Source organism: Chrysemys picta, chromosome 3 (assembly GCF_011386835.1).
Source record: "Chrysemys picta bellii isolate R12L10 chromosome 3, ASM1138683v2, whole genome shotgun sequence".
Lineage (NCBI taxonomy): Eukaryota > Metazoa > Chordata > Testudines > Emydidae > Chrysemys > Chrysemys picta.
In genome coordinates, this window is record NC_088793.1 from 144,422,624 (window position 1) to 144,449,553 (window position 26,930).

The following is a 26,930-nucleotide window of genomic DNA, read 5'->3' on the forward strand; positions in this document are numbered from 1 at the left end:
CCATTATTGCTTCTCATGTGAATGTTCTGGAAAGGGGTCACCGTAAGGGCCCTATATCTGCATTGCATCCACAGCATAGAACATACTGAATCAAATTAGTGATCCATCTAACTAATTTTCCTGATTCTGAAATAACACTTGCTGTTCTATAATACCCATGATCTTTCCTTTTTTAAAGATAGTAAGAGTTCTTTAAGCAGAACAAAGATTTCTGGTTTGGTGTGTTTTGGTGTTTGAAAAACCGCTCCAGAAAAAGGTAAGGTACAGTTAGCAGGTCCCTTCCCTCTACACTCCCTGTGCCTCTCCCTTGTCTGTTTTCAGATGTTTCTGAGACTAGTAGGAGAGATTGGCAGTAACCTTTTCTAGCAAGGCAGGTTTCTGAAGTGTTGTCCAAATATAGTGATCTCACTTGTCACTTGGTCATGAGAACTGGAATCATGGAGAAAGAGGAGATTTTCTGAGATTTGCTTTCTCCGCATGGCCTGAGAACAGAAGGAGGTTTGTCAAATTCTTGGTCACAGGATCTGGTGTAGGGTGTAGAAAATGTGTCTCTTTCCATCTGATCATGGAAAGTGAGGAGATGTGATCAGTGTTACTAATGGATATTTTTATAGGTATGGTGACAGGCCAGTTTCAGGCTGTTCCCTTCTTATTTAAATTAAACTGAAAAGTTTACCTCTCGTGTAGCTTTTGATTTTTCAGATTCATATTCCAATGGTTAGAGTGATTGTTATTACCATACATGGTGAGTTACAGCCTTAATGAAATCTTCTGTTAATCATGATAATTAAAACAAATGATACTTGTATGAAGATACTAGATACATATGGGCCCCTTTTTATGTTCCTGTATTTCAGTGGGTCATAAGGTCGCAACACATAATAGTTATCCTTGCTTCTGAGTTAAGGCAATGAGAACAGATATTGGATATTAGTTGGCTAGAGAGAGAACATTTCTTAGGCTATGTCTACACTAGCACTTTTGTTGGTAAAACTTTTGTCCGTTGGGTTGTGGGGAAAAACACCCACATGACTGACATAAGTTTCAGCGACAGAAGCGCTGGTGTGAGACCCTCTTCCACTGACATAGCTACCACCGCTCATTGATGGAAGTTTTATTATGCGACGGGAGAGCTCTCTCCCGTTAGCATAAAGCGGCTACATGGGAGACCTTACGGTGGCACAGCTGCGCTACTGTAAAGTCTCTAGTGTAGACACAGCCTTAGAATGTGGAACAGGCAGGATGGGTAAGGGACAGTATCTCACTATACTATGTTTTGACACGAGCACTCTAAGGCCCTATCTAGACTAAGATGTAAAGGCATGATGTTAGCTAACTTGGTCTAATTAACATCTTCTAAAACTCTAGCCTAGAGAAAGTCATTGTGTTTTAGAGTGTGATTAAACTGGTCGAGTTAAGGCCTGGCAAAGGGGAAGATGTAAACATTTTACTCTACCAGTAGAAGCTAGCTAGCTGGATCTAATATCTCACCTTTATATTCTAGTCTATAAAGCCACAACCTAAATTGCTTTATTTCTCCTGACATGGAGTTCTGTGTCATTAATGCACTAAACTATCTTTCTCCCCATTCCTGGTGGGGTTTAGAACCTAGGTCTGAAGCTGAGCTTTCTGAGGTCAATGGCTGCATTCACCAGAACTGTTGGCGACATCAGCCAGAAAGCAAAAGAAGCCCATGAATTCTCGCAGAAAGCCGTCATTGTGGCATTCATGGTGGTGAGTAAAATATACAATTGGGGCCAAATTCAGCTCTCATTTATAGTCTTAGAGTAATGCCACTGAAATCAGTGGAGTTAATCACATTTTACACCCTGGAAACGAGTGCAGAATCTGGCCGAGGGTCTCTGTTCGTTGGGTAGTTATAGAGAACTCTGAGCAACACTGACAGTAAAAAGCTGGGTGTGATGGAGTTTATACACAGAGCTCCCACATTTTGAGCACATGGCAGCCGTACACAGAGCTCTGGCACTTTGAATCAATGACCCCTGCTGGAACCTGGCTGCAAGGTTGATCCAAGCATATCTGGGATCTTCCATGGTCCCACTGATCCACTTTGTCTCCACTTATAAATATAATTGACATTTTATTTTTAATAGTCCATACCTCTCCTATAAATCAGAGCAGAGTGACTGGAGGTGGGGCCGATGTGGGTATGTAGAAGCTTGGCTGGGGATGCATAGAGGTCAGGGTGGCCTGTTATGCCTAGTGGTTAGAGCAGGAGACTCAGCGCCAGGAATCTGAGCCAAGAGTCAGAACTAAGTTACCAGGAGTGAGGCAAGCCGGGGGCAAGGCAGGAGCAGGGCTGGAACAAGGCAAAAGCAAACCTGGAATAAGGTGGGAACAATTCTGGGAACAAGCAGGTGCAGGAGCTATTGCAGCTGTGTACAAATACTTTGAGCAACTGCTGACGTGTTGCTGCTGCTGGGCTTAAGAGCTGGTCTGCTGAATCTCCTGACCAATCAGCTGGTGTACCCAATCAGGCAGCCTACTACAGCAGTTTTAGACTTAGCAGGATCTGGGGAAGAAACATGCAGTCTTTGGGTCCGTGAGGCCCAACACATGGTCAGCCTTGTCTTCCCGCACATTCTCCATATGTGGAGCAGAAGAGAAAAACAAGCATGCACAGAACTCAAACTCTCTACCTCCCTCAAGGTATGTCTACATTGCAATTAGACACCCATGGCTGGCCTGTGCCAGCTGACTCAGTCTGGCAGGGCTCGGGCTCAGGGATTGTTTAATTGTAGTGTAGATGTTCGGGCTCGGGCTGCACCCTGAGCTCTGGGATCCTCCCACCTTACAGGGTGCTAGAGTCCAGGCTGCAGCCCGAGCCAGAATGTCTACCCTGCAATTAAACAGCCCCTGAGCCCAAGCCAGCTGGATGGGACAGCCACAGGTTTTTAATTGCAGTGTAGACCTACACTCAGTGACCACCGTTTCCATGGCTTGTCAGAACTAGCCCTGCCTGCTGTTGTTGGAGTCTTTCCCCAATTTACAGTCACTCACATCTTGAATGAATGCCCAGCACCCACAGAGACCTCCTTTCAGCATTTAAACACATGCGCGACGCATACCCCTAGCACTCCAATATACAAATCAACAACCACCAACACTGCTTTTAGCCATTCACTGCTCTCGATACTGAACTTGTCATGGCACCTGTGTGCCTTTAGCAGCCCCGCCCAGAACCTCTCATAACTGCCTACCTGTTCGTTGTGGTGATATTGACTGAGCCAATTTAAGAAGGTTTTTATGGCACATGGGAAACGAGATATATCAGGGTTTGACTAGATTTCTTCCTTTAAAAAAATTATTGACGTTGTTTTAGTCACATCATCTTCTATAGTCAGAAATTCTTCTTACAATTGAGATCTGGAGAGCTCCAGAGATTAAATAGCCCCTCTGTGTCCCTCTGGAGTTAGTACTCATTGATGCTGCAGAATTTTATAATATCCCATGTATGGGTCCTTCAGGAGCAGTGAAAATAAGGATGGAGTGTTGGTGGGCAAAGCTGGAGCTCAGTTGCTGCTATTCGGTCTCCTCTTTGATTTACAGAAGCTGATTGAAGAAGAGTCAGTGAACTTGCTGTCTAACCCTGTGCGCCAGCAGGCCATGATTGTGGTCACTAACCTGAGGTATTGTGAAAGTTCAACCAGCCTTCCATCAGATTTCAGTCTTGAGTCACTGCTCCATACTACACCCAGGAATATTGGCTCCTGTGTCATGTCCTGTTTGCTAATTTGTTATCTGGAAGAAGCAGGAATATTAACTCTTTTTTTGCTTGCCTATTTTACTTTATGCTCTAGTGATCCTGAATCCAAGCACCTCTTACAGTGAAGAACTTCTCTGTGAGGAACTAAAAAAAAACCCTATAGTACAGTAGGTTTCCCTGTGGGTTTGGGTCAAAGTTTCTGTAATTTATTGCAGCATTTCTGAAACAGATACTGTGGTGTATGTGGCTAACAGTGCCTGATTGCATAGTTGAAGAGAGATCAGTAATAGAGACCACACCACAAACATTCTGTTTCTTCAGATTCTGCTCTCCTTTTTCCTGTTTAAAAGCCTGAGTACAGGTTACACAAAGCACAGGAGCTGCAGAGAGACATTTGCATAGACTACAGATAGAGTATGAGTCAAATTGTGTCTGGCCCCTTTCAAGTTATGTAAGAGCCTTCTCCCCTTCCCTTGTGCCCATTTGCACGTGGGCCAGCCACAATCACAGCAGACTCTTACTCCCTAGTACTGCTGGGAGCACAAATCACCCCAAAGAGGGCAGGGAGGAAGCTAAAGACCATGGTAGGATCATGTTCTGCACTGATGAGGTTTAGCAACAGACATGGTCCCTGTGCACTCCAGATGTCTAGGAAGCCTTATGCCAATCCCCAGTGTAATGGGTATATCAGGACATAGAGAGGGTATGGCCAGAGTGCATTGTGCTCCAACTATCCTCAGATGACAGACAACTCCTCAGGCTACTCTAACCACTGGGGCCGGGGCCAGGGCCAGGCAGAGAATTGGGGAGATAACCAGCTCTCTGATGGCCGCCGTCTGTACTATTCTGAGTTGAAACTCCGCACCATAGACCGTCTATCCCAAAGTTTGCCATAAAGTTGAAACAAACTCTTTTTATAGATGCATAGAATCCTGGGTAATAAGCTTCAGGGGACAAATTAGTCATTCACAAAATGTCATGAGAAATTGCTTCAACTCTCTGAATATTAATTAACCTGCTGAAACTTAATGTGCTGCTCACCTATACAGTATACTGCATATGTTACATTAATTTGGTTGTTAGCTTGTTAAAAGTATGCTTACAGTATATTTCAGTCTTTCAACAAAGAACTGTTGAAATAATTTTGATGCCAAATACGATTTTGTTAAAAATATGGTGGTCAGTTTGGCAGAGGAGAAAGGATGTGAGGAATTTTAAATAAAAGTGCATTCCAGAGCTAAGATATTACTAGCACTGAAAGCTTAAGGCAAACACTTTAAAAGCATTAGTTTACATTGTGTTTAATATCTACCAGCTGTAACCCATGAAACTGTCATAATTGTATAACAGTATTGGAGCTAGCAGAGGGTGATATAATTACCACGCACTTGAGCAAGCTTACACGTGCCATGTAGTTCAGGGAAGTGGTGCATACTTATGCTGGGCAGAATTCAATTTTTATTTTTTATAATTTTGACAGATAATATTGAAGTTTATTTTAGGTACTTTTTTATTTTTATGAATTTAAATTTTCACAGTTGTGGGGAATCCGACAATAATTATTTAATGACAGTAGATGTCGATTTATAACTGTTAAGGCAAATTATCAACATCACATGTCAAAATATACAACAGGGATCTGGCAACCTGTGGCACGCTGCTGCCTGCCGGGGTCCTGGCCCCACTCAGCCCCCTCGCCCACCAATTTGTCCTGCGGGGGCAGGAGGCAGAAGCTTGGTCATGCCAGCAGCCAAGCTCCCTCCTCCCCCGCTTCTTCCCTCAGCGTGGTGCTTTCCTGCCCCTCCCCCTCCCTCTCCCTGCCGCTGATCAGCTGATCGCCCTTGCGAGGGGGAGCAGGAGCGGAGCCAAGCTGAGCCGCAGCGTGCTCGCTGCTCCAGGGAGGAAGCAGAGAAGAGGTGGGGATGGGGCATATCCCCTCCAGCCCCCTGCCGTAAGCACCCACACGAGCTGAGCACCCCAGCCCTCTGCCCTGACCCCTGAAGCCCCCCACACACCCAGCCCTCTGCCCTGACTCATGAACCCACCCCACACACCCAGCCCTCTGCCCTGACCCCTGTACCCCCTCACACACCTCCAGTCCCCGTTCTGACTCCTGCATCCCCACACACACCAGGCCCCCCAGAACCCAATGCTCTGACTCTTGCACCCCCCACATCCCCACACCCACCCTGAGCACCAAACGGGAGCTCCTGCACCCACCCCCCACATTCCCACCTGCACCCCCGGTCTGGGGTTCCAGCTGATGGCCCCTTGCCAGCTGGGGTCCCGCAGGCCCTGCTCAGCCCGCTGCTGAACTAAGTGAACGGAACCCCAGGCCGGCAGCGGGCTGAGTGGGCCAGCGGCGTAAGATCAGCATTTTAATTTAATTATAAATTAAGCTTCTTAGACATTTTGAAAACCTTGTTTACTTTACATACAACAATAGTTTAGTTATATAATATAGACTTATAACGAGAGACCTTCTAAAAAACGTTAAAATGTATTATCGGCACGCGAAACCTTAAGTTAAAGTGAATAAGTGAAGACTCGGCACACCACTTCTGAAAGGTTGCCGACCCCTGATATGCAAAGAATATATCCAAATCAAACTCCAAGTTGTCAAGCAGAAAAATGCTGCTGCATTTTTCTTTCTTTGCCTATGTGTACATTTTGATGATTATCAGTGGAAATATTTTTGTGTTGGTATGGTGAAATTGACATTTATTGACATTTACCAATAAAAATCTAATCCTTCCAAGCCTATACACGCTGTACAACATTTACATTGTGACAGGCAAACACATAAAGGCAACGTGCTATATGTGCAAAGGAAGGCACTACAGTATTGTGGCCACTAGATGGTGCCGCTATAATTTCTGACTAAAGCAATGGAAGGCTTGTGGTTTACAAAATTAATATTTTAAATGTCAATAAAACTTCAGAGTTCAAACATAGTTTGTTCCCTAGTTTATACCAATATTTACCCATAAGAAATATTTATTGACAATCAGAGCTAGCTTACTGCATGCTTTATGAACTCTGAACTAAAGAAAGTGAGGAAAAGCTAATTTTCCTATCTTTGGCCTATGAATTTATCCCCAAGTAGGATATTATTAAAATCAGTTTTGGTGCATTATAATAGAGCAGTTATCTTGTACCAAAACACACACACACACACACACACACACACACATTTCTATTGCTTACTATGGTCAGAACAAACACCCCATTAGGTTTGGGGGTGTTTAAAGAATAATGGATGATATATTTTTCTTACCTTAGATTCCAGACATTGTCATGACTCTCATTAAGGGAGCTTCTCTCTTTTGTTAGAAAGCTGAAGCCACCACTAAAGTCTGAGAAGAAAGCTGTTCTACTCCGGGCATGCTACAAAAGTGTCTTTTCTCTGCCTCCAGTAGAGATCATGTTAGCAGAGTCATGTGATAATATACAATGCCAACACCCAGAGGTAATCTGTCCTTTAAAAAAATACAGTCATAAAAGAAGCCCCATGTGTCTTTAATTTAGCAGTCCTCCTGGGGATGGTGACATATTGGGCCTGATAAGAAAAAATGTTGAGTCCTACTTACACTTTTTGACCAGCAGGATAATATTACAAGTTGAATATGAGCCTGGATGCCAAGAAGCAGATATTGTCTATTGGATCATGGCAATGAAGAGCAAGTAGTCTAACTAGGCAACCCAGTCTGCAGAATTCAACTGATGTCTAATTAAAGAGACAAAACCTGTTAGTAAGAGATAGCACATGGCAAGGTGTGCAATCAGCCAATGTATGCACACCTGGGTCTGTGTGCTAAGGATGCATCTGTTCTGCTTAGTCTCAAATTACTTCACCACTAATAGAGCTAAAGGGAAATAATGGAATTGCACAGTTCCAGATTTACCAGGATTCTGGCTCTTTAGCAGAGAACTGTTCTAATATCATAATAATAGGGGGTCTTCTCTTAGCTAGGGAAGGACAGGAAAAAAATATTATTATCCCGATGACACAATTTCATATTTAAATGGTGAGTTCTTTTTCTCACTTTCTGACTTGGTGCGTATGTAGCCCAATGCATGTGTAGCAATTTAGCTGTTATTCATCTGGCTTTGTATCAGAATCTCTGCTGAGAATGGCAAACTTATTTCACATCTTGTTCTTAGAAGGAATTTAAGGCAGATTGCCAGAAAATAATATCAGAGGGGTAGCCGTGTTAGTCTGGATCTGTAAAAAGCAACAGAGTCCTGTGGCACCTTATAGACTAACAGGCGTATTGGAGCATAAGCTTTCGTGGGTGAATACCCACTTCGTCAGATGCATGTAGTGGAAATTTCCAGAGGCAGGTATAAATATGCAGGCAAGAATCAGTCTAGAGATAACGAGGTTAGTTCAATCAGGGAGGATGAGGTCCTCTTCTAGCAGTTGAGGTGTGAACACCAAGGGAGGAGAAACTGCTTTTGTAATTGGCTAGCCATTCACTGGCCAATCCTCCCTGACTGAACTAACCTCGTTATCTCTAGACTGATTCTTGCCTGCATATTTATACCTACCTCTGGAAATTTCCACTACATGCATCTGACAAAGTGGGTATTCACCCACGAAAGCTTATGCTCCAATACGTCTGTTAGTCTATAAGATGCCACAGGAATCTTTGTCGCTTTTTACAGAAAATAATAGTGAGTGCATATATCTGAAGCAGAGAAATAATTATTCCTATTTATCAGATCAGAAAACTTTCCCTGTGTATCGTAGGTGCTTATATGGCCCCCATTACCAGGTGTCTGAGCACCACACCATTTTTAATGTATTTATCCTCACAACACCCCTGTAAGGTAGGGAAATGCTATTATCCCTATTTTACAGATAGGGAACTGAGGCATAGAGAGACTAAGGAACTCATCCTATCTCTCTAAAGAAGTATTTCTACACCTCACGTTGCCTGTAGCATGTCAGATTGTATGACACTGACTTTTGTACTGCCTCTTCCTCTAGTCTCTGTACAAGGAAACTATAGATGCCTTGAGAGGAATGCTTGAGGGTTTGGTATTTGAATGTCCTGTGGAGGCCCAGAAGATTTTGGAGGTAAGCAGTAGTGGGGCATCCAAGAGAGGAAAAGAGAATTATAGACGAGAGATTAAACAATCAAGGTTCGACTGTCCCCTCTGAGTTCAGGGCTGAATTAAGACAATCTGGGGCTCTAGGCACACCACAACATGGGAGCTCTATGCCCCAGCATCTTGACCCTATCCCCCCATCAAAGGGAGTGGCAGGGAGCTCCCTCTCCTGTCCCAAAGAGGCAGGGACAGTCATATGGGACCCCTGTGACCCTCAAGATCAGCATCAGAACCCCACTATGCTGGAGAGAAGCAGGGAGAACCTCTTAATCCCAGAGAGACAGGGATGGCAGTAAAGGGCCTTCCTAGTACTTAGCCTAGCAGCCAGAGTATATCTGGTTAGGTGGGTGGTCTGGGCCCACTCTTCTCTTTCTGCCATACATAGAGTACTTTGCTGGTATGTTTTGGCAGGATGGTTTGTGTTCCCTTGGAGTTTATACCCCATTGAGATGCACGGAGCAGTTCACACCTCTGAGAACTGTTGTTTCAGGCTCTTTGCAGATGCAGGCGGGCATCTCTACAACACTATGCTCAGATCATGTTTTCAAACTTTTCTTAACAATCATGAAAGCTGAGCTTCTGCCCTGATGAGACAACTCCAAGAGTTGGGGTCCTGGGCACAAGCCTATAGGTCCAATTTTTAACTGTATTTAAGCATCTCATTTTCAGAAGTGATTTAGGCACTTAGGAGCCCAATGAAATTTTGGCTCCTATGTGCCTAAATCCCTTTTGATACATAGGCTCCTAAATCAGTTGCTCATTGCAATGCTGTGTGCAGCAATGCCTAAATACCTTTAAAAATCTGGGCCATAGTGTTTATGCCTTAATTAGCCCTCCCATACTCTTCTCTTTTCAGAGATTATATGTTAGAGAGATTATAAGGGTACGTCTTCACTACCCGCCGTATCAGCGGGTAGTAATCGATTTATCCGGGATCGATATATCGTGTCTTGTTAAGACGCGATATATCGATCCCCGAACGCGCTCACCGTCGACTCCGGAACTCCACCAGAGCGAATGGCGGTAGTGCAGTCGACGGGGGAGCCGCGGCCGTTGATCCCGCGCCGTGTGGACCCCAGGTAATTCGATCTTAGATACTTCGACTTCAGCTACGCTATTCGCGTAGCTGAAGTTGCGTATCTTAGATCGATTCCCCCCCCCCCCAGCGTAGCCCAGCCCTAATACTGCAGGGTGCAGGGCTGCTGGAACAATTTGTATTGTGGGGGTGCTGAGAGCCATTGAACCAAACTGTAAACCCTGTATATGATAGAAACCACTTCAAGCAGGGGGTGCGGCAGCACCCCTAGTTCCAGCACCTATGTCAGGGTGTTAGAACAATCTAATGTATGTAAAAGAAATGTCAACACTTTTATAACAACTGAGTAATATACTTCCCTCCTCTTCCCTCTCTGAAGCTCTTTCCCCCAGATCTTGACTTGTAGGCAGGAGAGACGTTCTCCCCCCACAAATCTCACTCTCCCTAGAAAAGTTGGGCAGGATAAGCCTCCTATGTGGTATTACCCTAATTTCCAGAGATAAAAATAGACTTCATTTTATACCCTATCAAATTCTGAATCCACTGACTACGATTCAGAGCGAAGGAAGGAGCCACTCTTTGGCAGAGCAGATTATTATGCCAGTCTTTCTTCTCAGTGGAACTATATTATAGGATGGATTTCTGGAAAACACAGAAGAGAATCCTCTTTCAGAAAACCCATAAACTTTATTTACATAGAGAGGAGAATGCTACGTTTTTTAATCTGACCTACCACTAGACAAAGGACCCACCACATCCTCAGCTGGTGTAAATCAGAGTAGTTTCTCTGAAGTCAGTGGTGCTACTCCAGTTTACACCAGCTACTGGCAGATTTGGGCCACAATCTTTTAGGAGTTTACTGTTTTTGTGAGCAGTGATCTCCTTCATTTTTTCCTACAGTACCTCGAGCCCTGGCTAATCTCCAGAAAGGATCATGAGCGGGAACGAGCAATGTGGTGCAGTGCCCGGATCCTAAGATGTGTGGCCAAGCTTCCCAATTTTGACGTGAGTAACCCTTCACCTGTACTGACCTGACTCAGTAAAGAACATACACTTCAGCACATACATTTGCCCAAATAAGCAGCCTACTACTCACAGAACAAACAACAAAATGTAGGACCTGATACTGCATCTATTGAAGTCAGTAGGAGCTTTGCCAGTGATTTCAGTGGACTCAAGCTCTGACAGATTTTATTTTTCTGACAAATTACCCTGAAATCCTTACTGGCACTGTGTCTGCTCAGACTTCTCCCTGGAGAAGTTATTCACTTCAATCCATTCCCCAAAGTGATGTCAATGTAAAGTCAATGCAAATAGCACTGGTCTTTCAAAACTTCTCAGGGCAAGAAAAAAAGTTATTTCCTCTCCTGTTTAGGCTGTTTTTTTGTTGAATCTTTTTGTCTTGCAATAATATTTATGGCAGTTGTACCACCAGCTTTACTATGGAATTTAATCACCCACAAAGCTGGTTGTTGCCTTGTATAATCCTACCCCAAAATATATTGGTATTCCTTAAGTGTACTGAATGGTGCTGGAGTAACAAGAAATACATATCAATGGTTTTAAATGTTTCTAAACTGCTAGACAAAAAACTTCACTATACAGGTAACATTATAAGTAAGTATCATTTAATTAAATATAACAGCATAGTTATATGAAACGTTTGAGACAAGTTTTTGTAAACAACTTTAAATATGGCCCAGTATCAACACCCATCTCCGTCTACCCACAACCCCCCCCCCCCCCCACAACTCACTCCAAAATGTATCTCCTCTCTATTTCCAATAGTAACCATAAAACCTCATCTCATATTCTGTGTATAATAAAGATGGATCTGAGCTGAGAAATTTGAATCTGAACTTTCCCAAAGTTTACAGGGTGGTGGTTTTTGGTTTGGGTCCACGTGTAGTAATCACCAGCCTAGAAGCCAATTATATCCAGAGTCATGTATATCCAGAGAGTCAGTGCAGCTTCTATCTGGTAGATCCACTATTGACATGGTTGTCTCATTAAGGCAATTGCAAGAAAAGTGTCAAGAACAAGAAAATCCTCTCTGTGGATTTCATCGATCTTATGAAGGATTTTAACCCGGTCAGAAGAAAGGGCCACTTCCAACTATTAGAGATATTGGTTGCCCCTCGATCCTCCTCAGTCTTTTTCAGTACTTCCATGATGGCATGAAGGCTCAAGTCCAGTGTGATGGTGATCAATCTGACAGTTTTTTGAAAGCTGCTGGGGTGTCAAACTGGGAGGTGTTTTGGCACCTGGTATATTCCTCTCTCTGCTGCTTTGTCATGCTTTCTCATCTAGCACCAAGGGGTTTACGTTTTCATGCAAAATTAGATGGAAAACTCCGCAACATTGCATGTCTAAGAGGAAAAAGCAAAGTCAGACATCTGCTGCTAAGAGAACTTATTTTCACTGATGATGCAGTTCTTGTCACGCACAGTGAAGAGGAGCTCCATCAACTTTCCATCAGCTTGTGAGGAATTTGGACTAAGCATCAGTCTAAAGAAGACAAAGTTTATGGCACAAGGTGTGTTGAAAACATGATCCACCAGAACTTCTAATAGTAGTACCTAGCTTGAAGTTGTGGCACAAGTTCTGCTGTCTAGAATCAATTGTATTGAATAACTTCTCTCTAGATGGTGAGCTTAATGTTCACATCTGAAAGGCAGCCACCACATTCAGCCTACTAACCAAGCGTGGGTGACAGGAAACCAACACTGAACACCAAGATACAGGTTTCCATATGTGCATTTTGAGCATGCTGCTGTATGGTGGCAAGACCTGGACCGGCCACAGCAGGCATGAGAGAAGGCTAAATACCTTCCATGTGTGCTGTCTTCACCATATTCTAAATATCAAGTGGGAAACCAAAGTTCCTGATGCTGAAATACTTTAGAAAAAAAAATGACCAAGTCTAATCCCTATTCTCAAACACAGATATCTCTATGGGTTTGGTCATCTGCACCAGATGGATGATGGGTGCATTCCAAAGGATTGCCTATATAAGGAACCTGTGGATATCCGCTCAAAGGCCATTAGGCCAGCCTAGGCTCAGGTTCAAAAGTGTTTGCAAAAGGGACTAGAAAACTTTCAACATTGACATCAGAAGCGGGGGAGATACAGCTAGCAACAGACTAGTAGTGCGCTGGCTTCATCTTCTGGCCCTACGCTTTACACCTGCATTGTCTGTGGCAAGGACCGTTGCTTGAGAATCAGACTTTTTAGCCACTCGCAATGCTGCTGCATGACGCATAGCAACACAACTGCTTTAGCACTTACACCATCATCTTTCGATATGGACGGTTGCCATTCATAAACCAACTACTACGAACCTTATATCAGCTTGGCTATTTTTTAGTTCACCTAACCATTCATGGAGAAACACACCAACATCTCTCACCTATATACAGTAAAGAAACCTCCTTCTTGATCTTCCATTCCACTGAGAACCCAATTTTCTTCATTTACCTTCAACATATAGAGTAGAAATCCTATTCTGTATACCTTCTCCATCCTCCCCACATGGCTCCATCTAGAAACAGGCCTGATATCTGCTACACAGATTCTCTGCAGTTACCAGAGAGCCACAATCATTGAGGCACTCATGTAGAATATATTACACTTTCACTTGTTGTCAATGAGGTGAACAGTTTCTAAAGTTATTGGTCCCTTGTACAATGCCAGTTGTGCAAAGGGGGTTTAAAGCTGCCCTAAGTGGGCAGTTGGATATTCCTCTGGCATGAGGGAATTCAGGAGAGATGTCAGGCTCTTAGAGCTGGCTTTAAGCCACTCCCTCACAGTGCTCTTTTATGCCCCAGCAAAAGTGACATGGTAGGAGCATTCTATGCTCCATCAATCCCCACTGGTGTAAGAGCCCCACTTAGAGCAATCTTGAGGCTGTTCAAAGTTGTGCTGGGGACCAACCAAATCCCTAGAATTCTTGGGTATCAATGGGGAAGGAGAAAAAACACCCTTTACTCTTCCCCTCAGGTGTGCGAAGTAGTACTCTAGTGCACCTGTGGGTCTGGCCCATTGTCATCATAGGCAGTGCTTCTAATACACCAGTATCTCCATTAGGTGCGTGGTCAGTAGCAGATTTAGATCACAGTGAAGACTGTGTGCAGAACCTTAATTTCTAATATTCAGGCTTTCAAACTATTTTATTTTTAACTACAATATGCTAATTTGAGAATATAGCTGAAGCAACATATTGTGTTAGGAGGAAAATGCTTAAAACACACAACAAACATTATTCAGAATTCATTCTTATTAAATAAAAACAATACATCTCTAACTAACCCTACGACAGGACCACCCCAGCCTCTGGGCCTGATTCCAGTCTCATGCAGTGTATGTTAAGAGGGAGAGCACTGAAATCACCTGTGTCGCATTGGTGAGCTGTGTCAAATCACCCACAGGCTCTTCAGAAACAAACTGGGAAAGCTTCAAGGCTCACACTACATTCTTAGAGCTTGCCTATACTGGCCTCTTTTCTCTGAAATTTCCACCTTGCTAACACTAGTGCAGTTCCCCAACATGTAAAATTGTATGTAGTCAGAATAATAGCGTTTTGGCCCTTGTTTGCCCAGGAGTAAAAGACTAAACACAAGGGGCAGGGAAGCAGAGAATCAGGCCCTTTACCTTTGTGTTGATGATGACTCTTTGTTATTGGATATCCTGTTTGATTATGGGGCTTTTGTTGGCGTATTTAAATGCCATAAACGTTTTCAGTGTTTAAAGATACCCAGATTTTATAAGCACAGTAATGTACTCCACAGTGTGTGCTCGGCAGCCAATCTACACACACCCATCATAAGCGTGTTAACAGGCACAAGGCCCAGGTATGTCCATATATTTCCTGATGATCACACACCCTTTATATGTTATCTATTGCTAATTGGCTTCTTCTCTTTTTAATTAGACATCAATTGAATTCAGCAGACTGGGTCGCCTGGTTAGGCTGCTTGCCCTTCGATGCCATGACCCTGTGGACAACATCTGCTTCTTGGCAGCCCGGGCAGTATACAACTTGTATTGTATCCAGCTGGTTAAAAAGCGTAAGTAAACACACTTTTTCTACATCACAGGAAACTGAAAACTTCCTCCTTGGAGCTAACCCTTACAAGCCTTTCTTATTATTACCAACAGATTAGTTTCAAAGTCCTAATGTAATCATTTCTGTTATTTTATAGCGCGGCATTGCATCATCAGGAAAGTAGTGAAATGGGCTACAGCTGCTGCTATTTATTTATTTATTTTTTAGGATACGTTTCCAGTTGAGCCCACAGTGCCCTGCCTGGAGTACAGAGACATGGCTCCCTGCCTTGATGAGCTTATCAGTGCTGGAACAGAACTGTTGTGCCTGGGAGCGTCATTGAAATAGATGCATGTTTCCCTGAGGGCGGTGGAGGGATAAGGGAAGGGAAATGAAAGGGAAAGAGCAAAGTACACAGAGAAATGAAATACAATACACCTCTACCCCGATATAACGTGACCCGATATAACATGAATTCGGATATAACGCGGTAAAGCAGTGCTCCGGCGGGGCGGGGCTGCGCGCTCCAGCGGATCAAAGCAAGTTTGATATAACGCGGTTTCACCTATAATGTGGTAAGATTTTTTGGCTCCCGAGGACAGCATTATATCGGGGTAGAGGTGTATATGCAGTTGTTTATAACAAGTATCTAGTATTAAGGTCATATTTGTCAAACTGAGGAGTACCTCGCCCTGGGAGGGCTTGAAGTAGTAGCTGTGGGGTAGGAAGAAAGTGTGGACAAGCCTCTCAATCATTCTCCAGAATCTCTGCTTTCATTCAAAAAAAAAAAAATCACTGGCCATTATGGTTTGAAAAGAAAACCTTGAAAATATGTTTACCAAGTATAACCAATGTAGAGGTGTATGCCTGAGCTTGCAGAGACCCTGAAACAATATCTCTGAGGTGTGATCTGTGCCATTCATTTCAATGGGTGCTAATTTGGGTGCCAATATTGATATTTTATGTGTCAACATTGTTAACTATTTCACTGCTGAATGTATGTAAGGGGAGGAAGTATATTTTGAAGATCTCAGTTTACTCTGAGTAACTGCTCAATTTGGGGAGGCATTTAGAAATGTGAGATGGGGCTAAGGGGGGCCATGATTGGTTTAATTTTCCTGAAGGCTGGGAAGCTCAGTTTCAAAAGGAAAACATTATATTAAGGGAAGGAATATCTCCGAATGCAGCCCATTTTCCCGATTAAATAATGATTCACAGGCTGATATGAGTCCAGTGAATAGTGCTCATACACTATATACAAGGGCAAGGCTTGTGTTATATCCCTCACCAGCTATTCTACTGAGTTTTGAACCAACCGTAGACTTGTCTCCAGCTAGCATCATGGCCACATTCAGATACATTAACAAGAACGGAAAGAAATGTCACCTAATTGAGAAATGACAAATGACACAAATGTGTGTATCTGTTCCAGAGCTTGAGAAGGGACATGGAGTGGAGAAGGTAGACACGCTAAAAAACCTGGGAACATACAGTCCCTCTGTGTTCTACAACAACACCTCACAAATCGCTAAGGTAATTACACTCATTGCACTGAACAATGAAAGGTGTTTTCCCTATGTGAGTAGTATAGAGCATTGACCACAGCTCCATAGTGAAGGATGCAGCTACATATCATTATAAGCCCTATTTGAACTCCCCTTCAACTTTGGCTAGGAAAATTGATTTTTCCTAATTTTGCATTTACTGTGAAGGCCAAGGAAGCTTTTTCTTTTGAAAAAAATTGGCCAAAGTGGTTTTTTGAGTTACAGGTAATGAAAAATTAACCTGATTTTGGAGTTGCTCAACAACAGTTATAGTATCAGTATGGCTATTCAAAATTTTTCCATTGATACTGTTAATCAACTGAAAAACAGGGGTTTTGACCAAACAATTTTTGTGTGTGTGACTAATGTCTGGTTTGCGCAGAAAACTTGGAATTTTCATCAGAAAACAAAATACCCCAAACCAAAAACTTTTTGGCTGAAAACCAAAAAGTTTGATTTGGAAATGCCTTATTGGAGTTGTAGTTCAGGTTCCTCATGCTCCCATTCTCTTCTGTGTGCTGGGATCCTCTGCTGGACTACATCTCCCATGTAGGCAGGCCGTTTGTCTGGCTTAAAGCCGGACAGTCCTGTTTTTCTATGGTTTGTTCCCTGTGCGGTACTAAGGCAAAACCAGGAGTGTTTATCTGATGCGATGCACAGAAGATGCCATTTTGAAGAGCACACTGTCTCGCCCTTGCCAGGTGACCTCACACGCATATCTCATGCAAAGTCATGCCCGGCGGGGGTAGGGTTCTCATCAAAATGGCATAATCTGTGCAGTGTGACATGAGTTTACACCAGTGTGGTGGGCCCACACCATTCCTGGAAGTAATGCAATGTCCAGTATTCTGGGGATGTGTCAGTAGCCAATCTACTCCCATGATGCATGTGGCGAGAAGACTCCTATTACACACCACAGGGGATTAGCAAGAAGGGAGACGGCAGTGAATATGGAGAGATGTAATCTGGCCATGGAGACCTGCCTATGGAGGGAGAATCCGGGCATGAGGCGTGTGAACTACAACTTGATGGGGAACCAATGCAGCACAGAAGGGTGTATTTAATGTCAAACCAAAATTAAATATTTTGATTAGTAAATGTTGAACCATTTTGTTTTGATTGGAAATGTCAGAATGAAATGGTTCAACCTTTCCTAATTGAAATTTTTGGCCAAAATGTTTCAGTTTTTGATTTTTCAACAGCTTAAATTTTCTGTGTGTGTGAGGAAACCTCATTTCCCAACTAGATCTAATTATAAGACCTATTTTCACATTCTTTGTAACTTAACACAGAAATATTATTTTTATCTAAAAAAATGAATATTTTCAGAGTAAAGATGAGGAGAAAGGAAGGTCTTATGGTTAAGGCTTTGGACTAGACATCAGGAGAGCCAGGTTCAGTTCGCAGCTCTGCCATGGAATTCCTCTGATAGCCTGGGCAAGTCCCTTGGTTGTCTTTTGATTCCTTATCTGTAAAATGGATACAATACCTCCCTACTTCATACCAGTGCTGTGAGGATAAGTTCATAATATTTGTGAAGCACTTGGATAACAAGGTGATTAGGACCATATACTGTGCATATTTACACAGTGTTTACTATAATTCTTTGAAATGTTTTGAGATGGTTTACTCAGTGACCAACTTTTTGGGGGTTTCTTGAACAGAGAGCGAAAAAAGCTTGATTGATTTATATTGTACATTCAGTTAAAAATCTAGTGCATATGCTCATTTAAAATATTTCAGAAAGACATATTTACAGAAACTGTCATTTGGTAATGAGATGCATGCTTTATAAAATCTGCGTGGCCCCACAGTATCTATGCAGAGCAAGGAGAGGTAGGGAAGAGGCAGGAGCTCTGTGGAGTTCCTAAGTAGGCTCGGTGAGGTGTTTGGGAATTCTAGGACATGCAGTGATGGGGACTTGGTAAAACACCTCAACTCTACCTTTGCCCCCCACTTTTTTATAAACATGGGACTTAACGTACAAACAGTTTTGTTGCCTTTTAATTAAGGCTGCTACTTAATATTATTGCTGAAACACCTATATACCAAGACATTTTCAATTAAAAATTTCAAAGCATCTAAAATATGAAAATGGATCCTTGAAGGATGTTGGATAAACATTCAAATATCCCCACAGTTCATGTGATTTTGTCTGTTAGTTGGTCGCTCCAGCTCTGGTGACAGCAGGAACTGTGTTACCATGACATGCTCTTCTCTGTTTGTTTTAGGCTTTTGCAGAATATTTTACCCCACTTCAGCTAACAAACCTGGTTCTGACAGCACTTGATGGTTTGACAGATCCCAGGGAGAAAATATCTCGGGCAGCTGGAGAACTGCTCAGCGCAATTCTGGAAGAACGGGGAGCTGATCTGGAGAAGGTAGGAGATGGTGAGAGAGGCCGCTGTTAGAATTCCCTGTTCTGGAGCCAGGAGGTGCGGCTGCCGGCTCCCTGTGCTGAAATTGTCCATTGTCTTAGTTCCAATGCACTTTGTAAGAAAGTCGTGAAATGGCTCCTCTTTTCGGGGAACCAGAATCTGGGTGCATATGTTGTTTTTGCTGAGGTGCTGCCAGTCCCTCATATTCTAGTTAAAAGCCTAGATTAGGGTGGTTTATGGAGCCACAATAATGACTCTATAGGTAAGCCCATAAATTAGCTTCTATTATAAGCCCAATTTTGAAGCCTTTCTAGATTTCTGAGGGGCAGGGACCTCCTTTCTTCCTGAAATTTCTCATGCTTCCTCTTGGGCCAGTTTGGTTTGTACATTGAGAAATAAAGAGAAGAAAGGATTTGGACAATTTTTAGTAAGGCTATATGGAAAATACTGTAGTTGTTAGATGTGAAAATTTGAAACTGGGAATTTTCTGAAGTTCTCCGCAAACTTCATAGTCTTTGAGAAATGCATGAAGGGACTTATAAGCAAGGAGAGGATATCTTTAAAGGTTAAAGTTCAGTGATACAAAATAGTTAGGACAAAGCAGTATCAGCATTTCTATTACACACCTGATTTTGATGCCCCATCACTCCAAAACAAGTACTCCACTCCATCACTCCAAAATACTCCTTTCCCCCTGAAATTTAGCATATGTGCTCTCTTGGCTGGGGAAGACTGAGGTGAATCAGACAAGATATGTTTGATTTATGAGTTTGAAAAAAAGATATATTTTCTGCTTTTAGCAGATGTTCTGACTTTGCTTTTCTTGAAATTTTGTATCTGACAAGTTGATCCACAGACTCCATTTTAGTCACTTGTTCTCAATGAGATCTGGTGCATAGACTGATGATAGAAGGTTAGTATTGTTAATTGTGGAGTTATTAGCTGTGAATATTTACACCTCTGAGAGCTGTGTGAGGATTATGAAGTTTATAAACTTCTTGCTAGGTTTTGTTGAGCTGGTAAAGTCAATAAACCGAATAACATTGGACTGAGGTGGTGGCAAACTTTGCAGCAGGAACATAGCACCCACCCATGATACTGGGGAGAATTTGTGTGGATCCATAACACTGCTAGGGAGAAGGGAGACAAAATGAGTCTCCAATTGATGTTTCTCCCCCACTGAATGATCTTCTGAGGACAGAGAAAAGAGAGAGAGAGAGAGAGAGAGAGAGAGAGAGAGTTACACCTGAAAGTAGAGTAAAGGTAGTAAAGGAGTCAGGAAAGCTGATACACACTGTATCCTATCCATACTAGAGAAATATTCAGCAAACAGGCTGAGGCCTTACCACATCCCCATAGAGCAGTGGTTCTCAAGCTAGGGCCACCACTTGTTCAGGGAAAGCCCCTGGCGGGCCGGGCTGGTTTGTTTACTTGCCACGTCCGCAGGTTTGGCCGATTGCGGTTCGCCACTCCAGGTCAATGGGGGCTGCAGGAAGTGGCACGGGCCGAGGGACGTGCTGGGGCCCCTTCCTGCAGCCCCCATTGGCCTGGAGCGGCGAACTGCAGCCAGTGGGAGCCACGATCGGCCGAACCTGCGGACGCAGCAGGTAAACAAACTGGCCCGGCTCACCAGGGGCTTTCTCTGAACAAGCGGCGGCCCTAGTTTGAGAACCACTGCCATAGAGGAGAGAAGAGAGGCACTTTCATTGTCATTCACTTGTGAAAAGGGGTTCTAAACAGGGTTTGCAGTAGTTATACTATATACATTAGATGGAAATGTAGGGTTATAGTTAAGGTGATTTGTGAATCCTTAACTTGTTCAATTCCATGACTTTCAAAAGATTTTTTTTCATGAACCACAACCTTCTAATGAGATTCTTATGGTCTATGGCATATGTGTGTGTAAGTGAAAGGAAATATTATCATTCTTTATTCCAATTTCTGCAGCTTTAATTGTAAAGGGGATGTCCGTAGCCTGTGGGGAGGTGCAGCTTCCTATGGAATGAGAGTTAGTTCAAGATACAAAATGTTATAGAGGGGTCATATTGTCCTCTCTCCCAACAAGACTTTAGATTTCCGCCACTGATTGTTGTTCTGTCTTAATCTGAAATAAGCCATGTAACAGAAATATGTTTGCTATTTTGGGGAGGGTATGTGTGTGTGTGTGTGTGTGTGCGCGCGCGTATATGTATGTATATGTGTGTGTGTGTGTGTGTGTGTGTGTATGTGTTTGTATATACACATACATATATATGTGTGTCTCTGTGTGTGTGTGTATATATACACATACATATATGTGTGTGTGTGTATGTATATATATAAAATTATTTGTATAAAAGACGTAAGTGTGGGTGGGTGGGTGGGTAGGTAGAAAAATTCCAACTGTAACTCTGCCTACCCAAAAAAGGATTTTGTCTGGGAATATATTTACCTATCTGGTGTTTCTCTGGGAGTCCCCTGCACTCCAGAAATTGACCTGTTTTGTTCTTTAGGAAGGTGTCTTCTCTGGAGAGGGGAACTCATCCTATTGCTGAGTGATCATCACTGTGGGACTGAGATTTAAACTCACCAGGAGAGGGAAATAGAACAAGATCCCCCATTCCAAACATACAAACACATACACCCAAGTATAGGAAAAAACCTTTGACTGTGTTTTTCTTGCAGGTAGATGACACTCTGACTGGCATTTACAAGCGCCTCAGCCTCATCCATGAACCCATTACGAGGCAGGAAATGTTGAGGGCAGTGTGCTTCTTGGCTGGAAACAACACCAAGAAAGTGGTGCCTATCCTGTTGGACCACAATCTCCCATGGGACAGGTAGAAAGCTTGCCAATGCTCTTCCTGCCTTGGATCTCCAAATGTACGTTCCTTCTTTCTCTTTGTCTCAGCATTTTACGCACTCAGATTTCATGTTACTCTCCTCATTGCACTGGGTTGTGATTAGAGCTAGTTGAAAAATAGGATATAATTTTCACAAAAAAATTCATCTTCTATTTGGCAAAAGTTGAAATTTTAACAACAAATTCAGTCAATTTTAAAAAAGTTTTTGACCTGCTCTAGTTGTGATTAATTATTTGATGTGTTATAAGCTATACTGTGTGATAGTTGACTGTATGGAAACGACATGGCTGGTTTTACTGGAAACCGTGAGACAGCCTACTTTCCTGGTGTAATAACACACAGTTGTGGCAAATGGAACCAGTGTCATGTCCATATGATTGGTGGGGAATCCCTTCTTCCTTCTTTTTTCCTTTCCCAGGACACACTGTCTCTTACTTCTCTGCTCTCTGACCCAGGGCATGATTCCACTCAAGCCATCACCAATATATTTGGATAAGGAGACGAGTTATAGCAGTATAGGTCTGATCCATGTAGAAGGTCCATTCATGAGGGATGATCATATCTAGTGGTCTGAGCACACAGCTAAACATGAGACCCCCGGGTTCTTTACCCAGCTGTCAGTGTCTCATTGTTTGACCATGAGCAAATCACTTTATAGTTCTGAGACTCGGTTTCTTCATCTGTAAAATGCAGATAATTATACTTACTTACAGTACTGCACATAGGTGTTGTGAGGCTCGTTTCACTGCAGCCCTCTGAGATCTTTGAATGGAAGTTGTTATAGAAGTACAAAGTATTATTTTATTGGGCCTCTAAATTCGTAGCAACACAACTGAGCTATGGAGGTTCCTGGGCACCAGAAGAGAAACCACCCTCAATGTTCTTCAGTTGCTGATAACGATCCTGGAGGAGAAACCAGTCCAAAAAGTCAATAGCAGTATCTCGGATGATGAGACCTCCCTCCAGCCTGTTGCTGTGAGTACCCTAGCATTTCATAGGCTGTTTTTTTTGACAGCAAAAGGTATAATTGGAAAAGCAAAGCCTTTAGGGTTGCTTTCTTTTTTAGTAGTATATAAGGGGACACTCTGCCGTCCCCTCAGGGCCTGGAAAATTCCTCATTTGATCAGATTTATACTGGCCCTCCTTTTCCTTAAAGCCTTGAGATGAGTCTTGTGTCTGAGCATCTTGGGGAGTCAATTTAATACCCTTTGCATTCCTTTCTAAGGGTATGTCTATACTACCCGCCGGATCGGCGGACAGCGATCGATCCAGTGGGGTTGATTTATCGCGTCTAGTCTAGACACAATAAATCGACCCCTGAGCGCTCTCCCGTCGACTCCGGTACTCCACTGGTGCGAGAGGCGCAGGCGGAGTCGTCGGGGGAGCGGCAGCAGTCGACTCACTGCAGTGAAGACAACATGGGGAGTAGATCTAAATACGTCGACTTCAGCTAAATTATTCACGTAACTGAAGTTGCGTATCTTAGATTGATCCCCCCTCCCCCCAGTAGACCAGGCCTAAGAAAGAAGAGTAACAGAATCTTCTTTTATCCTCTTCAGGTAACGTGTGCACTGTGTGAGATGCTCTCTGTCCCTGGATGCAGAGATGCAGTGCAGGAACTTTACCCTCGCCTCTTGTTGGCAGTGCTTAGTCATGTCCAGCGAGTCATTGAGCAGAACCCATTAGAGAACATGGTGGTCTATAGGAAAGAGTGTGGTCAGGGGCACAGGCCTAAGGCATTCGATCCTTCCAGGTAATTACTGAAAAGTCAAGGTTCTTATTAGTCTGGTTGTAACTCCTATAGTATTTCTGTTCTGATGAGCGTGTGTGGTTTATCTCATTGTGTGTTACATTTCCATGCAGTCAGCAGGGCTCCCTTACTTACAAAGAATGGACAAAATGGATAGTCTCTGTATCATGCAGACAGAAACTAAGGGCAATATCTGAGCAGAAATGAGAAGAAATGGCTCCCACAGTCCTTCTCCCATTACTTCAATATTCACACTTAGATTAAATAATCACTCAGCTCCCCTTGCCCACTTCTGGTCTCTCCACTCTCTTGTTAATATTACACAGGGTGCTGAGGATTCGGGTTATGTTATGTTATAATACAGTATCTGTGTCTTGAGGTTTCTATAGACTCACGTAGCTTCTAGGAGTGGCACTGATGTCACTCAGTAACACTGGAATTGTTTTGAATCTAGCTGTGCTCTGGAGGCTGTGAAGACCCTGCTCTCAGGTGCTGGTTACTTCGAGGTGTTAGACTATGTGGAGGAACACAGAGGGTGGGACCTGCTCTCCAGCCCCAGTGAATACTATTGTGGAATAATGGAGATCACAAGGTAAGAGACAAAAGCCACTCATTCATCAGCCTGGAACCAGTTGGGATCTTTGTTCCAGGAACTTGCTACACAATTCATTTTTCACCTGATAACACACAGGTATGTTTGTGTCCTGTTGCAGTGCCATGGTGAAGCATTTCAAGCCTCTTCATCTGCACAGGATTTTTAACAAGCTGATCCCGCTGCTCAACAGTGAGAATGAGCATGATAAAATTATGTCCAGGGCCTTCTATGCTCAGGTAAGTTTCTTTAGCTATTTGCAGAGCTGGAGTTCTAGAGAGTATCTTGCTCCAGACCTATTCCAAAAGTGAATGGGGCATATGCACTAGAAGATTTCAACAGCAAGTCTTATTGGGATGGATACAGATCACCTAGGAGATGGTTCTAGTTCTCTTGGACCATATTAAATGGCGCATTTTATCTGTGGTTTTCACTTTTCAGTTCTTGGGGGTCATCTCTATTAAATGACCCCTAGTCTAACTCAGTGAAAACCATCACGACCACCATTTCAGTAAGGGAGATTTCCCTTCAAATCTAAACATTACTCTGATCTTGAGAACAGTGGTTTATTCCAGAGCTCAAAATGGCTGGTTTAAAGCTCTGGGTGAGGTGTGAGCTTTCTCGACATGGCACAATTTATTTCTCAGGAAAAAGATGATATCCACCCAGAGAATAGAACTGGAAAGTCTGTTGTTAATTGGCTGCATCTCATTTTGTGTTGCTTGTAGCTTCTCTGGCACCGTTCTGTGGCCCAGAGTCTGGAACTCGACGTCTTGGCCCCCCTGAAAAAATGGATCCAAGAGCCAAATCCCATCATGAGGCTGTTGGGACTCAGAGGAATTAGTAATTTAGCTCTTCACCCAGGGAAGGTGAGAGATATATTATTCAATTATTAAACAAACCCCAGAAAAATACACTAGAAAGGATGGTGACGCAGAACCGAATGCAGAGCAATTATGTGAGAACTAGGGCACTTGTGTTGGTGTCACTGAAACAGAGTAAAACCAAACCAAGAAGAAATAAAATTACTGGGCTTGATCATGGTTTAGGGGGTAACAATTAGATGAGCTCCAGTAGGTGACAATGCAGTCCTGGAACAAGGAAAAAATTATCCTTTTGTTGTAAAACACACATTAGATAAGGGCTATAATAAACCTAGGATAAGACATTGTGTAGTAAATTGTTCTGTCACTGGTAATTTTTAGAGTTGATTGCATAATGAAAAGCCATGTTTATTAATTTTTTAGTGAATAAACCACTCTACCCTGATTAACTGGCATTCATAGTGTCAGACAATTGGTAATTTGTGAATATTACGATGACTACCAGTATGGAAATATTCATAAATCCTTAAAGTGTCACAAACTTGTAATGGAAGTTTGTTTTTCAAGACTGGACACTCACCTTTTGTTGTTCTCCTGTTAAATAGCTTCAGTCATCAATCAGGGAGCAGAAACAGTACTTTGTGATCAATCACAAATCCAGAGTTATGGATAACTGGAGCAGACAGCTGGCAAACTGTGGATAAGCCACTCGTAGTCTGAAAATTATTTGTTCAGACAATCCAGGGAATACTTGTAAATGTAACAAATGCATCTTCCAAATGAGAAATAGCTTACACATTACTAATTAATCCCCCCCAAAGACTAAATTAATTGCATTTTTAGTTTGATTAATCCTATTCTACCAGTTCTCGTAGCTTTTAATAGGCTGCTGCTTCTGTGCAGGCGACACATCTCAGAAACCACCTTCCAGTCCTCCGGGAGTTCCTAAAAGAGAAAGAGGAGAGGATTGCAGAGCAGGCTGTGAAAGCCCTAAGAAATATCATTTACTACATGGAAGGGGAAGAGGTCAAGGTTGCATTCTGCCATATCGTCCGGCCTCTTTGGCAGCTAATTACTGATGTAAGGCAATACCATGAATGACTCTGGCAGGGCCGGCTTTAGGCCAATTCCACCAATTCCCCCGAATCGGACCCCGCGCCTAAGAGGGCCCCGCGCCCAGTGGCAGGGCCGCCGGGGTGGGGGCAAGTGGCCGAGAATCCCTTCCCTGGCTAGAGGCTCCTTTTTAATTTTTACTCACCTGGCAGCGCTCCGGGTCTTCGGCGGCACTTCAGCGGCGGGTCCTTCACTCGCTCTGGGTCTTCGGCAGCACTTCAGCAGCAGGTCCTTCAGTGCCACCAAAGACCCAGAGCGAGTGAAGGACAAACAACCGAAGACTACGAGTGCCGCCCGGTGAGAACAAGCCCCACATGTTTTTTTACGTGTTTTTTTTTTTTTTCAGTCATCCCTGCCAGGGCCCCGTCAAAACTGTTCGAATCGGGCCCCACACTTCCTAAAGCCGGCTCTGTCTGCATGTGTGCACAATATTATACAAAGGAGTGTAGTAGTTACAGAGAATACAGTGAATGGAGTGACTGAAGGCAAAGAGCCTCCAATACTTGCTTCCTTGTTTAGTTTGCTTTGAGTATATGGGCCTGTGCTGTTCATGCCTTTCAAGTCATATGATGAGCACTTTCACAAAGCATGATTAATGAAGAGTCAGAAATTCTTTAGAATTCAAATAATCAACAAGCAAGGCACAGCAGACAGTGCAGTAATGCTGAGAATCCTACAGACATGGCATAGAAAAGGCCATTTCTCTATCTGAGGGAGCAAATGGAGGTTTGTTCCTTTAGGGCTTTCTCTAGTCTAATTTTAAATAATTAAAGCAAACAGATTTCCACCATTTCCCTTGGGAAACCTCTACAGTCCAAAAGACCCTCAGTGATAGGATATGTTTGCAGTTGGACCAGCCTACATTGTCCTTTCATCCATTACCCCTAGTTATATCTGTTTGCAGGGCCATAAATAGAGCCCAGCAACCCAGGTAATATGTATTGAGCAGGCCACAGAATTCTAC

General features: G+C 43.1%; 1 protein-coding gene across 1 annotated transcript in view; it reads left to right on the forward strand.

The window, feature by feature from the left end:
* The window catches only part of LOC101938389 (maestro heat-like repeat-containing protein family member 7), a 49,159-nt gene that overhangs the window by 2,224 nt on the left and 20,005 nt on the right, over positions 1-26,930 (forward strand). Inside the window, exons 4-18 of the mRNA XM_005296253.4 lie at positions 1,606-1,734; positions 3,571-3,650; positions 7,061-7,196; positions 8,721-8,810; positions 10,779-10,883; positions 14,809-14,944; positions 16,355-16,455; positions 18,698-18,847; positions 21,509-21,663; positions 22,512-22,662; positions 23,247-23,440; positions 23,892-24,029; positions 24,151-24,268; positions 24,758-24,898; positions 25,757-25,933. Coding sequence (XP_005296310.3) covers positions 1,606-1,734; positions 3,571-3,650; positions 7,061-7,196; positions 8,721-8,810; positions 10,779-10,883; positions 14,809-14,944; positions 16,355-16,455; positions 18,698-18,847; positions 21,509-21,663; positions 22,512-22,662; positions 23,247-23,440; positions 23,892-24,029; positions 24,151-24,268; positions 24,758-24,898; positions 25,757-25,933 — 2,001 coding nt within the window. The remainder of the gene's footprint in view (positions 1-1,605; positions 1,735-3,570; positions 3,651-7,060; positions 7,197-8,720; positions 8,811-10,778; positions 10,884-14,808; positions 14,945-16,354; positions 16,456-18,697; positions 18,848-21,508; positions 21,664-22,511; positions 22,663-23,246; positions 23,441-23,891; positions 24,030-24,150; positions 24,269-24,757; positions 24,899-25,756; positions 25,934-26,930) is intronic.